The sequence below is a fragment of the Melozone crissalis genome, unplaced genomic scaffold (assembly GCF_028551555.1).
Source record: "Melozone crissalis strain CALT ecotype California unplaced genomic scaffold, PUWL_Pcris_2 ptg000006l_1, whole genome shotgun sequence".
Taxonomy (NCBI): domain Eukaryota; kingdom Metazoa; phylum Chordata; class Aves; order Passeriformes; family Passerellidae; genus Melozone; species Melozone crissalis.
In genome coordinates, this window is record NW_026535784.1 from 38,622,542 (window position 1) to 38,635,489 (window position 12,948).

At 43.3% G+C, this 12,948-nt stretch overlaps 1 protein-coding gene across 3 annotated transcripts; it reads right to left on the reverse strand.

Moving 5' to 3' along the window:
- Positions 1-2,861: 2,861 nt before the first annotated feature.
- Positions 2,862-10,214, reverse strand: TRMT10A (tRNA methyltransferase 10A). Of its 3 annotated transcripts, none has more exons than XM_054295883.1 (8): positions 10,169-10,214; positions 8,752-9,055; positions 7,590-7,752; positions 7,151-7,222; positions 6,648-6,722; positions 5,526-5,675; positions 4,856-4,961; positions 2,862-3,553 (listed from the first exon to the last, which is right to left on the reverse strand). In XM_054295883.1, exons 2-8 carry the CDS (start codon positions 9,024-9,026, stop codon positions 3,387-3,389), a joined length of 1,008 nt encoding a protein of 335 aa, XP_054151858.1. In that variant the 5' UTR covers positions 9,027-9,055; positions 10,169-10,214; the 3' UTR covers positions 2,862-3,386. The 3 variants fall into 3 exon arrangements, with proteins under 3 accessions (XP_054151858.1, XP_054151856.1, XP_054151857.1); XM_054295881.1 differs by lacking the exon at positions 10,169-10,214 and adding an exon at positions 10,072-10,154; XM_054295882.1 differs by lacking the exon at positions 10,169-10,214 and adding an exon at positions 9,712-9,935.
- Between the last annotated feature and the right edge of the window lie 2,734 nt (positions 10,215-12,948).

Below are 12,948 nucleotides of genomic sequence, written 5' to 3' on the forward strand. Positions count from 1 at the left end.
CAAGAAGGGGGAAAGTACAGTAACCTGCAGCAGTAGTGTTTGGGAAATTGTCACAACATGGATGCAGATAAACAGATTTCTGACTTCAGAAATCTGGACCAAGGATATTGAGGCTCAATGGAAAGGGAACAAAACAACAGGATTATTTATGGCACCTTGCTATGGCCTCCCCACTGCATGCAACTAAAAGAAAATTTGCCTATTTCAGTGAGGTTTGACTTTCTGCCATATCCCCTTCCTATTTTCTGTTTCTTTCTTTTCAGGTTCCCTCAGCCATACCTTCTTTATTGCCTTTTTAATGCTTTCCTACACAGGTTTAAAGACCTCTGGATGTATTCTGCTGCCCAGCATTGCTGAGCAGTAGTTCTGGGAGTACCTGAAACTTTACAAAGCTTAGTGATGAAAGTCAGAGCTTTCTTAAGCTCAGCAATGACGCCTGGTGGCGTTACTTAAGCTCAGCAATGACGCCAGGTGTTTCACGCCTGGTGGTGAAACACAGGGATCCTGTTCTAGAGCTGTGCAGAGTGTTTTTTTAATGTTCTGTTCTTCAACATTGTGGCCCAGGAACAAAGCACATTGGAGATCTCTAAGTCTTGGTTAGACAAGCATGTCAGAGCTGATCTTCACTGAGGACAGCAGTGTGAAGCAGAGAACTTCCCAGTGTGTTTTCCTACAGTTGCATTAACTTCATACACCTAAAGCTGGTTCAAAGAAAGATCTTTCTGTAAGTGTCCTAAAGCACTGTATGCAAATATTTATTTCTGGCATCAGAAACAAATTCCTTGTCATTTCTTATTATAAAACAGTACAGTGATTTATCTCTGCTTCCAGTGTAATGTATTTGTAGGCCATGCTTGAAATATGAAAGTGACCATCTTGAAAATATTGAGAGCAGCCAGGACTGTAGATTGAAAATGAAGAATAAATGTGCTTTCTTAAGTAAGCATGCCACAAGCTAGAACACCAGAGTGGCAAACACCGCTATAACTTGTACACACTAAGTAAATCCAAAATGAAAAACAATTAAAAGTCCTCATCCTCACAGTGAAGAATTTCTTCCTAATATCTAACCTAAACCCACCCTCTGTCAGTTAAAAGCCATTCCCTCTTGTCCTATCACCACTTGTCCCTGTAAGAAGCCCCTCTCCAGCTTTCCTGTAGGCTCCCTTCAGGTACTGGAAGGTGCTGTAAGGTGTCCCCAGAGCCTTCTCTTCTCCAGGCTGAACAGCCCAGCTCTCCCAGCCTGTCTGCAGGAGAGGTGCTCCAGCACTCTGAGCATCTCCATGGCCTCCTCTGGCCTTGCTCAAACATGGGCTTCATATGCTGTGAGCCCCAGCTCTCGCCACAGCAGGGTCTCAGCAGAGCAGGAGGATCACCTTCCTTGAGCTGCTGTCATGCTTCTTATGATGGGGGACAGGCAGACCCCACTGTGTGGGTGAGACAAGCAACACGTATGAACAGGCAGCAGCCACTGAGCTGTTGTGACACAGTGCAGTTGGCATGAGCTGCCTCTGAACAGCAATACACCCCAGACCATGTTTTCTTTCTATTTCTCCATAGACAGGTAAGCTTCAGATTTAAACAACTGAATTTTAAAACACCTGGATGTGTGTATCTTATTTCACTGGTAATGTTGTAAGGCTGTGTTTTAAGTTGCACAACAGTTCTATAAGATGCTTTGGAACCCTTTCAGCATGTCTCTAAAAGCCCCCAGTTTGTCTGAGCTCCTATACTCTCAAGCCTGAGTAAATAAGGCACATGTATGAAATGGTCTTAAGGAAACCTTGGACAGACTGAAGAGTCTTAGATCAGGTTTAGTATGTGCTACATGGATTAACATGAGGTTCTCTCAGCTGTAGAGGTGTAATTCCTTGAAATGTTACACATTTCAGTTAGAGAATCAGTGTTATACAGGCTGGGTACACTTATGCTGCCTTTTTTGTTACAGAAATAAAACCAGCAATGCTTTTATGAAAAGGCTGATCTAGTTTCTGCAACAAAGCAATCACACTTTTGTAAAGCCTAAGAAAAGCCCCATGGATCTTCAGTAACAAACCACAATCCATCCTTTTAACAGAATAAACTTTTCTATTTGCCTTTTAGAAAGCATAGAGAGAAGTGCACTAAGAGTGTAAGTCATAACCAGCTGTGTGCCAAGCCTTCACAGGCCACAGAGATCCCACTTGCAGTCTCCACTTGAAAGCAGCAGCAATAAAGGGAAGAAGAAAAATGGGCAAAAGGCAAATCATAGCTGAATCAGCCCTCTGACTGCAGCTCAGCAGAGAGGAACACTTAGGATGCCATGACCTCAAGCTCTTCAGGCATGAGAAACCTGTGTGAGAGGTGCACTTATTCAGGCACTGCAGCCACCTGGATACTCCCTGGAGAAGAGAGGGACAGGCAGGCTCACAGGGCTGAAGCAAAGCCTCACTTCCAAGATGTCCACTTCACTACTCTGCCACAGCACTGAAGTCAGGGGATGAATCAGAATCAGAACGTCCATCCAAGACTAAGATTATGACTTTTTTTTAAAGGAAAAATATTTGATAGACAATACAATACAATACATACAGGATCCTGTGATTACACAGTAATACTGAATCTGAGTGACCTGTAAGGAAGAGTTCCTCTCTCCTGGTGTTGTTCTGAGGCCGTGTGATAAATTTTGCTGAGAATATGAAGGAATAATCAAAAGTGATTGAATCACCTCACTGTGCACCATGTGCCTACCAAGGCACAGGATTTGCACCTGTGCTAACACCCAACCCTCTCAAGCTCAAGTATAAAGCACTGGCTTAACCCCACATTCATACTTCACCTACTGACCCCAGCCAACTAAACACAATAGATAAATCAGGCAGTTCAGTTGCTTGTGATTCTCTGTTGAGATACTCAGGAAAATCAGAATTTTTGTTTTGAGTGTTCATGCACACTTTGCAGCAGGCACTAGTGGTACAGGTTTTGGAACCAAAGGAGCACTTGTCATTCACTGCTTTTAAGAAAACTTTTGAACAGAAATGGAGACAAGAATGTATACATTAAAATATTAACTACTAATGCTCTTGGAATTTACATCCAACTTGGTATGTATAAAAAATAATATTTAAAAAATTAAATTAAACAGCTTCCCTAGGAAAAAATGCAGCATTTTCCATTAATTTCTTTTTTCCCCCCTCTCTTTTAAAAAGCTATTATATTGAAGTTTCAGGGTAAAACCTGCATTTAACTTAACCTTTCATGCACAGATACAGCTCTGGGACTACCAGGCACTGAGACAATTCAGCATTACAAGTGCTGCAGATGGTCTTTGAAGCAAAACTCCTCCCTGCCCCAGTTTTATTCCACAAACTGCATGTCTCGTCTTTCCCATCAACCAATTCTGAAGCCTAGCTGCTGTCCGAGTCATTGTCTTCATCTTCTTTCCCAGACAGAGCATGCTTGGATGAATCATTGGCTTCTCCCAAAGGAACAGCCCCTTTCCTCTGTGGCAGGACACTGAAAAAGGCCTCCTTCCAGTCTCTCTTCTCCAGGTAAGCCAGGATGATCTCAAACACTGCAACATCAGAAAAGCCCATCAGCTCTTACAGGGAGGTAAGTGAATTGCTAATAGAAACACACCCCCAAATCCATCTTTACAGAGGCTTAGGTGCATGCTCTTGTGGCTTCTTCAGAGCAGAGCTGATGAAATGCAGGCAGGAACAGACACTGCAATTCTGCTGCTGCTGCAGCCTGAAGCCAAGCACAGCCCAAGTCTCCAGCTGCATGACAGTATTTCTGTTAGGAACTGAGACAAATACTTCAGTCTCACCAGTGCCTTCTGTACAGGCACCAATGCTTTCACATGTTTGATAGGAATCCTGCTGTGGATGCACTTGATTAAAGATTTTGACCCCTCCTAAAATTAGCTCTAATTAGCTTTTCCTTTCTATATAAAGCAACAGTGAAAGATCCAATTTTTGAAACATGTAAAATCTTACAAATACATAAGTTTTTTTGATAATTTTTTTGACAATTTTTAAGTCCCGTGCCATACCATATTCTCCTCCATGCTTAAATAATCTTTATTATCTTGCAAATGCCAACTTCATTAAAATGGCACTTTCAGAAAATAAAGTTATCACTGAGCAATGTGTTACATAAAAAAATAAACTTGAAATAAAGTAAGGTAAGTTAAGCTAAAGAATGTGCAGTGGGGCACAATAAAGGCATTGGCAGCATGTCAAAAATTTCCATGAAGGTCTGAGTAGGCTGCATTTTGCATGTATTTTTGTTTAATAACACTGAAAGACAATCTAATAATAAAGCTGAAAGTTTAAAAGGAGCAGGATTCAAGGTTTGGTTAAGCCATTAATACTTCAATCAGAACCAGGAAATCAGGTAAAAATACAGTTATGAAAGTTCAGTAGCTGGAGTACTGCTGATACCAACTGAGGAAAGTCTACAGGTACTGAGGCAGTTACTGCTGAACAAAGCTGTTGAAAGAGGTGAAAACATCACACTCATTCATCCTCCCTTGGCATAAAATACAATGTTGGATAGTTTCCAACATTTTACTCACTTATACAGTAAACCTGGAAACAAGACCAGAATGGAAAGAAAGCCACAAGTAATCCTCAGACAAGCCAATGGGATACAACGTTCACTTCTAAATGGCTAAGATGTCATTTACATTTAACCACATCTACAATATTTAAAGGTCAGGGCAATTAGTGTATTCTGAAGGCAACTAAATTCAAGAAGTATCAACATAATAAAACAAGGTTTAGGCATCTGCACTACAGTGCAGTGGGTTTGAAGTGTGACTATTACAGGTACATTCTAAAAGAATGTAATTGTTTTGTGATTTAGAACTTACCATGATTGACAGCTAACACCTTCCGACTGTTCATTTTGACAAAGTTTCCAAGTGGGAGCTGTGCGTGACCAATTCCCTGCTCTACAGCTTTTCTGTAAGTAATTCCCTGGGGAAAAGACACCAAAACAAGTGGATTGAGAATTACTGTTTCAGATGAGCCCATACAGATTCACTCCAAGTATCATTTCCTGGCAAAAGTTTTGCCTGTGCTGCCATGATGTTGCTTTAGAAGTTGGTTACAAAAAGAAACTTAACCGGATTGGACAGCACCTTCCTCAAGGGCTACCACCACTGGAAAACTCACTACTTTATATGTATTTCACATTGTGACCTGTGGTCAAAAGGATTGTAAATGAAACCTGTTCATGCAGCTGCAGCTCTAGAACCATCAGCTGTTGGCTGTTTTAAAGGCGAGCTTATGTTAAAGTACAAAGATATTCAGGTTGTAGTCACTCAATATTTTTTTCAGAGGAAGAGTAAAGAATAAGAAAACTCTGGAACACAAGCCACTGCTCCCACCACAAGTGTTTTTCACATTTCTTGAACATTTTTTTAAATTCTTTTTTGAAGAAGACTTCTCATTATTAATTATGTTAGTTTACACATGAACAGCAATAATGTCAAATAAGGTGCCAAAAAAAAGCTGCAAAGGAACAGACCCACAGCTTACCTTGTGGTGATTGTGATCCACCAGTCCTCCAATCACATAGGCTTTCTTCTCATCAAGCTCGCTGAGAATGTCTGGGGAATCTGAGGTAAGATATACTAGGTCCTCTTTCTTTATTAGCTCACTATAGTGCTCTGTTCTAATTTGGATATCCTCAAAAAAAGGTAGTTAAAAGAAGTTACATTCAACTGATGAATTGCTGGCCAAGCTTTACAGACCCAAGATGGGACTGGCAAAATAAATCCAACAGTATGTGGTCATTCCACATTCGTCCTTCACGTTCAAATACCTAGCACAGTGCAGATTGATTTTCTCTGTAAACAATCCAGTCCCTAGAGCATTGATTTGTAAAAATCAACATGAAATTTTCTGAGACCCAGAAGAACTTTACACGTCCTTAAGTTCTTGTGATTCCTATCAAATGTTGCCATATTTCTCCTATGGATCCAAGTAGTTTTCAAGCCCATTAAAAAAGTGAACTCAGAAGCAAAGGCTTAGTTAACATTAATTGTTCAGTAAGAGAAGTTTATGCTAAGCTCTCATGGAGAAGCTATTGCACAAGAACTGCTGGAAACAGGACTGCTTTCATTTGTTCTAAGTGCTCCTCCTCTGCAGCTGTTGGAATAGTGGCTTAACAGGGAGTCACAAGGAAAACCAACAAGAGCTTGACCACAGGAGAAGTGACTTCTCTCCAGAACGCTTCAGCACTGAAAGGAACGCGATGAAAGTGAAAGTGCCCACCAGAGAATCACATCCCAACTGGCAAGTCTTGTTTTGGACATGGATAAAAGAGCACTGCCAAGACAGACAACTGCTGGAACTGCCTAAATCAAGGAGTCCTGCTTAGTCTATCAAGAATGGAATTTGTTAAAAAAAATAAGTGAAAATGGATTTGTGTGTAGTTTTTCACGCAAAAATCAAATCTAGATTCAAGAGAAGCAGTCTTTGGCTTATTAAAGTTAAATCAATTAAAAGGACAAAAAAACTACACTTTTTCAAATATGCTATTGCTCACATGTATTACAAAAACCCATGTGGAAAAAAATAATGTTCTTCACAACTAACAATATAGTTAACAACTACAATCAAGACTTTAACTTTTTACAGAAATACTCAAATATTCACCTTCCAATTCACCCATCCTTTGTCATTTTCATTCATGTTGGTCTTCAGCTGTCCCCCATGGCTGGTCAAGTAAAACTTCAAACAGAACAAACAAGAGGTACAAAATACAAAAACATCAATTTGCCACAATCTGTTTCCTCTCTTTCTACACTTAACTGTTAGCTAAAACTCATAATATTTTTTAGATGGAAGTGGTACTAGGACTATATTCATATAGTTAGTGATACGTTTAAAAGACAAATTCAGACTTACAATGACTTTTTAAAAAATCTGCCACAGCTAAAACCAAGAGTATCAACAGCCTCTTACTGGCACACCTGGATCTGGCACTTTTCATTTGCATGCACATACTGTTCCATATATAGGTGTATCCTTATAACATGTGGGTGTTACAATAGAAGTAATTTTCTTATGAAAGAGGCAGCTTAAATATTTTCTTTTCCTACTACACTTCTCATGTTTGGTACTTGGCAACAGTCAGCGTTCAGTTTGTTCAAACTCACCTGCACAGGATGAAATGCCTTGCGGTTTTCTGCGTAACATCTCTGAATCTGCTTGTGAAGCTTCTTAACATCCTGTACACAACACAGTTTGTTTTTATTTAGTCCTTTATACAGACCATCACAAAATGCTTTACCATGAGCCAGTCAGAAGCTAAAGAGAGAAAAAGCACCCATTGTGAGGGGATTATGCTGACAAGGGGACACACACATCTTCCACACAGGTGTACTTAGACACCTCTATGCGTTGTGCTTGATTTACATTATTCTAAGGGAAAAAAAAATCACAGGGATTTAATGAACATACAGAATTAATCTGAGGAATCAAACAGGTTTATCTCTGTGACAACACTCAGTCTGCAACCCATGGGAAAATCCTGAGAACATACAGTCTATATTTAAGAGAATTAAATATACCTAGTTAATCTGAAGTTCCTTTTACCTTTAACACCATCAGGTCATCAAAGCTGCAGTCCACGATGAGGCGAAGCGTGCTAGGAACAGCTTCCCTGCGCATGCACTTTCTGCCGTTCCCCTCACTACTGGAATCCAATTTTGACTGACGTTCTAGTTTTCTCTTCTGGCGTTTTTCTTTTCGTTTCTGCCTAAGTAAACAAACAAATCAATCCTCTAAAAGTGCTGCCAACTCTGCTGAGGTACTATGTTGTGCACACAAATGCAGACTTCTAGGGCCAAAGTGGTTGTCCTGTGACTGTGATAGTTTAAACTCAGCCTGTTGCCTGCATTTGTGCCACACTGAGACCAGCACAAAACACACTCCCCCCACCTTTGTGAAGTTCTGTAAATACCTACAGACATCTGACACAAATTCAATTTGCTTAATTAACCCAATGCTGGGAGTCTCATGGATTTAAAGGTGTTCTGAGTCAAATCTCGCAACAGAACTAGCCAAAAAGTAGTTAGTTTACACATGAACAGCAATCACAGTATCAGGATCAGAATGAGGAAGACAATTTACATCCCGTTTCACTGCACAGTTTTTCAAAAGGCTTCTGAAGAAATTGGTCCATCCTCCTGTCCTCCTGACAGGAGCAGGCAGTTGGGAGATCAAATTTCAGAGACAGCAACAACCACTGTCTTGGGAAGGAGGACGTGGCAGTCAGTGGGATAAGAATAAACCACCATCAGCACATCTGCAGATACACTTTCTCTCAACACATCAAAACAGAAGCTCTATATAAGTCAGTGTAACTTGTAGCACATCACTTCTTGTCTCAAATGCGGCTGCTTTTATTCAGTGTCTTTGTAAGAATCTCAAGTCTGACAGCACCAGGAGAAGAGGAACAAGGCCACACGTTCTGTCTCCCTTCTAACAAATAACAACATGCACGTTTGAATCCCCCCTCACATCCTCCTGAAGCTGAGGAACAATTCTAGTATGAGGAGGGGACGCTTACCTCTACAGCCTCTTCCAGTGCAGACCAAGTAGCCTGGGGCTACTGCTTTAAACCTGGTGTGGGAGAAAACTGGTTCAACTGCCTTGATTTGATGAAGCAATTCACAAGTACATTCTGCTGACACATTGTTATTATTAGCACTAAATATTACATGGGAACCATGGGAAGCTGCTTTGCAAACCATACCTCCGTAGATCTTTCTGTTCTTCCCACTGCTTCTGCTTCAACAGCTTCTTCCTTTGCCTCTTGGACATGGACTCAAGGCATTCTTCCTTGCCTGAGCCTGCCTCCAGTCTCTCTACTGGATCGTCATTTGACTTCACTTTTCCTTCCACATCAGGAACTTCAGGGAATGGGGTATTTTCCATTGGCACCTCTGGACTGTCTGTGGGTGACTCAGATGACATTAGCTCTTGGCTGGGTTTTCTGACTTGTTTGTCAGCACATGGCGGATATTTCATTAAAAACAATTCTTCTGCTCACCAGTTCTCTAGGAAACAAAGTGATATAAGTGTCATTAACAAGATGCTCAACTAGAATAAACACCACTCAACACCTCCTATAAGCGTGAATAAAGAGAAGGCCTTTTCTGCTTAAAGCATCTACAAATAGTAACACAGAACATTCTAGAAAGATTATAAGCTATATACTGAGAATCTAAAATTCTGCCTTCTAGTTCTGCAGGCAGTGAATAGCTTCTGATTAAAAACTTTGCAAAAGAACAAGGGCACAAATTTAAGGAATCATACTGAATCAAATGTAATAGAAAAAAAAGCATTAGCAGGACGTGTACACAAACACAAAAAATTAAAGACGTGTCTTGCAATATAACTACAGGAGCATATTCGAGAAATATGTAATACAGAAGTATGTAATTTTAAAGTGACTAAAGCCATTTGGGGGGGAAAAAACGAAGTATGAACGAGATGTACACCTTCAAAATTAATTTTTATTTCTCCCGAAAACAAAACACACTGGCCACTAAAAGACACTGGCCACTGTCAGAAGACAAACACAAGTAAAAGGATGAACAACTGTTATTCAGCAAAACACTCTCAGTTCAAACCAACTACAATTATAACCACTCCTTTCCCATGGCTAGCACGATTTTTCCGCACTAGCAGCTCGTCTGTGCTCGACACTCACACAATTCCCCAAGGACAACTTCACCGGAGAACGCTGCATCTCCACCAGGCAGGAAACAGCAACCCCCTGCTTCCTGCAGTGGCAGCACAGACAGGAAACACACAGCGCAGCAGAAATCCAGCGGAGCTTTTGCTGGCACATCCCCATTTCCCTGTGTGAGGGCGTTCGCACACCGAGCCCTGCACACCTGCGCACACCTGCGTGCCTGCATTCAGGCGCACAGACACACACATATATACATACATACACGCACGCGCACACACACACACGCAAGCACACGTGTGTCTACACACGGACACGCCATACGCCCCTCATGACTGCAGAGGGCAGGCCGCAGGCCCGCGGAGGGCCGTGTCCCACCCCGGCGGCGGGGCCGGGCCGGGCGCGGTGCGGGTCCGCGCTAAGGGCCCCTGGGGGCCGCCATGTTCCCCCCCGCCCCCGAGGGGCCGCAACGTACCCGCGAGCCGCCCCGCGCGCGCCCGGCGTGGGAAGGGGCGGAACCGCGCATGCGCAGGCCCGCGCGAGAGGGAAGCAGAGCGGCGTCCGCGTGAGGCCGCCGGGCAGGGCGCCCCCCAGCGGCGGGCGGTATCAGGGCGCGCGCCTACCCCCCTCACACCCCCAGCCGTGGCTTTGGGGGCTCCGTGGGGATAAAGGGCAGCGAAAAGGAAGAGAAAAGCTTATTTTTATCTGATGGTTTGAGTTCAGGCAGGGGCCAGCGAAGTATTTTTGGCTGGTGGCATTCCTCCGGGCAGATCTGTAGCTGCAGAGGTCCCCGGCAGTGCCGCGCTCCCTCCGCCCCCGCGGGAGAGGGCCGCGCCTTCGCGCTTCCTATTTTTAAAGGCCGCCGACAATTAGGTTTTTTAACTCCGGTGTCAATGCTCAGCGAAGGCAGCGAAGTTCTTTCACTGCCAGATAACTTTACGAAAGAATGCCGCCCTGTTACAGGAGTCGGTTTTGGAGACTGGGATGATATTCTATGGGAACAATGTATTTTGGGCAGCCTGAGTATGTTGATGTCTGTTTGCCCCCGGTTAACGAGGCACACAAAGTTAGCAAACACACGAGCGTGCGCTGCCATAATCCCCTTTCCGTGTGCATCAGTGTTTAGCTCAGGTTTCATGGGTGCCACAAATACACACTCGGACAGTTTTAGTGCTGGTTTCGGGTTCGCCACAGCTGTGTTGCACTCACAAAACTGTGTGGTGTCACTATAGTGAGACACTGACCTTTCAATTGCTGCTGGAATTTAATATTTGCTGTAGTATTTGATCTAATTTGTGATTCCTGTTCAGTGCATTGCTTTAAAAATAGCTAGATTTGCATTTGCTGGGGTCTATTTAAAACCTAACTCACGTTACTATTAATATCTAGCTTGACACGCCAGCATCATAAAAGCCCAAATGCTCCAGTCTCCCTGTGGAGAATCCTTTGGTGTTTTTTGGTCACTGAAAGGGAGCAGATGGGTTACCAATAGAAGCCTTTTTTTTGAAAAAAGCAAAAGACATCTGACAAAGTCATGTAATACTCAGATGTGCTTTTTCCTAGAATGAAGAAGCTGCTTACGCAGTTTGTTTTTCTCATAGTGCCCTCTGCAAAGCATCAGTATTGCTCGTCCAGCCCCCTGTGTCCTCAGACAACAACAGAGCATCATGCAATGTTTTCCAAAGTCTGCCAAGTGGTGACAACGTGAAATGAAAAACTGAGCAGTCGCAAATATTGGGAAAGAGCTGTCTGTCTAAATTTCATTATTTTTATAGGGCCTTAACGTCACCTTTTCAAGATGCTGATCCTGATGGTGAGTCACCCTCTCTCCCAGCAACAGAAAGAACTAAATATTCCAGAGCTTAAAGCTGCAGCTCAACAGGCAGACTATGGAGAAGAAAAAAGATACTCAGGGGAGGCTCAGGTGTGGGCAATGTCATTGCTCCCTGTGGGCTGGGCCTGACTGCAGCACTCTTGAGGAAGGCTCAGGGTGCAAACTGGCTTTGGCCAGTGGCTTGGGTGGGTATCTCTGACCCCCTGCCCCCTGTGGCAGAAACAGGGGGTCTTATTCACCCAAAGCCTGCGAGCTGGGGGCACACGGGCAGCAGCTGAAGGGTAAGGATGCACTGGGGTACTTTGGTGCTCACACCTGAAGGTTTGAGTTGAAAAGCAAGATCTTTGTGCTGTTGCTTCAGAAGAGAAGGCAAAAAGAAACATTTTGTTGACTCAGAACATGGGAGGAAATCTCATTAGTTTTATTAGGCTGTATAAAGATATGAGCCCTATAGTTTGGACTCTGGAAAATGTGCAGCAGCAGGAATACTTTGACCCCAGTCTGTATGCCAGCATGGCGTGAGGCATCCATGAGGGGCTGAGCCCACAGCCTGTACGTGGAGTGGACTTTGGTGGGCACAGCGCCGTTTGCACGGGTGTAATCTGCCTGAAAGGAAGTCACTGCTGATTAACTCTGGCCATAACTGGGGTGAGGCTCAGGCCTTCTGTTTCTAAGATGTTTGAAGAGCACCCCAGCTCTGTGTTACAGGTAAGCCTGTGGGTGTATAAATGTGTGTGCACGTGGAAATGTATGGACAAAATTCCTCTACGTGGCAGTTGTGCCCTTAGCTCTGCAATTGACACAGCTACAGTGGTGTCCAAAGAGAGATGTGGATTTACATCAGCAGGAGATCTGGCTAGGGATATTCTAACGGAGGCCTTTTTAAAAAAAAGTATTTTATTTGAAAGAAGAAATAAATTTCTTGTGTCTCAAGAGCACAGAAAGAGGACAATTGCTCTTCTTCAGATTTCAAACCAACATCACCTCCCCCTTCTGAGTAAAATGTCAATGCTACTTTTCTGAAGCAGGACCCATATCTCTGGTCTTTCTCTAGATGGAGTTGGTTTTGCACCAAGATAGTGTCCTTATTTTTTTCAAAACAGCACAGAAAGCCTGGAAAGCTCCTTGTTTACTAAATGCAGCAAAAGGAGGCCTCTGCCTCAGCCCCTTGAATTCGGGAGCATGGCACAACCTGTGCTGAGAAAGCAGCATAACCAACCACAAATGGGGAAGAAGCAAAGGCAGACCCCTGGCGTTTCCTGATCTCCTCCCTCCCACGTGTGCACACACAAACAAAATACAGGAAGAGGCCCAGGGGGAACTTCACAAGGTGCAGATGAGCATGGGGGAGAAGCAGTGGCATGGGCCTGTTGTTTCCCACTGCTGGGCAATGATTGACATCCACAGTGTTTACTCAACTT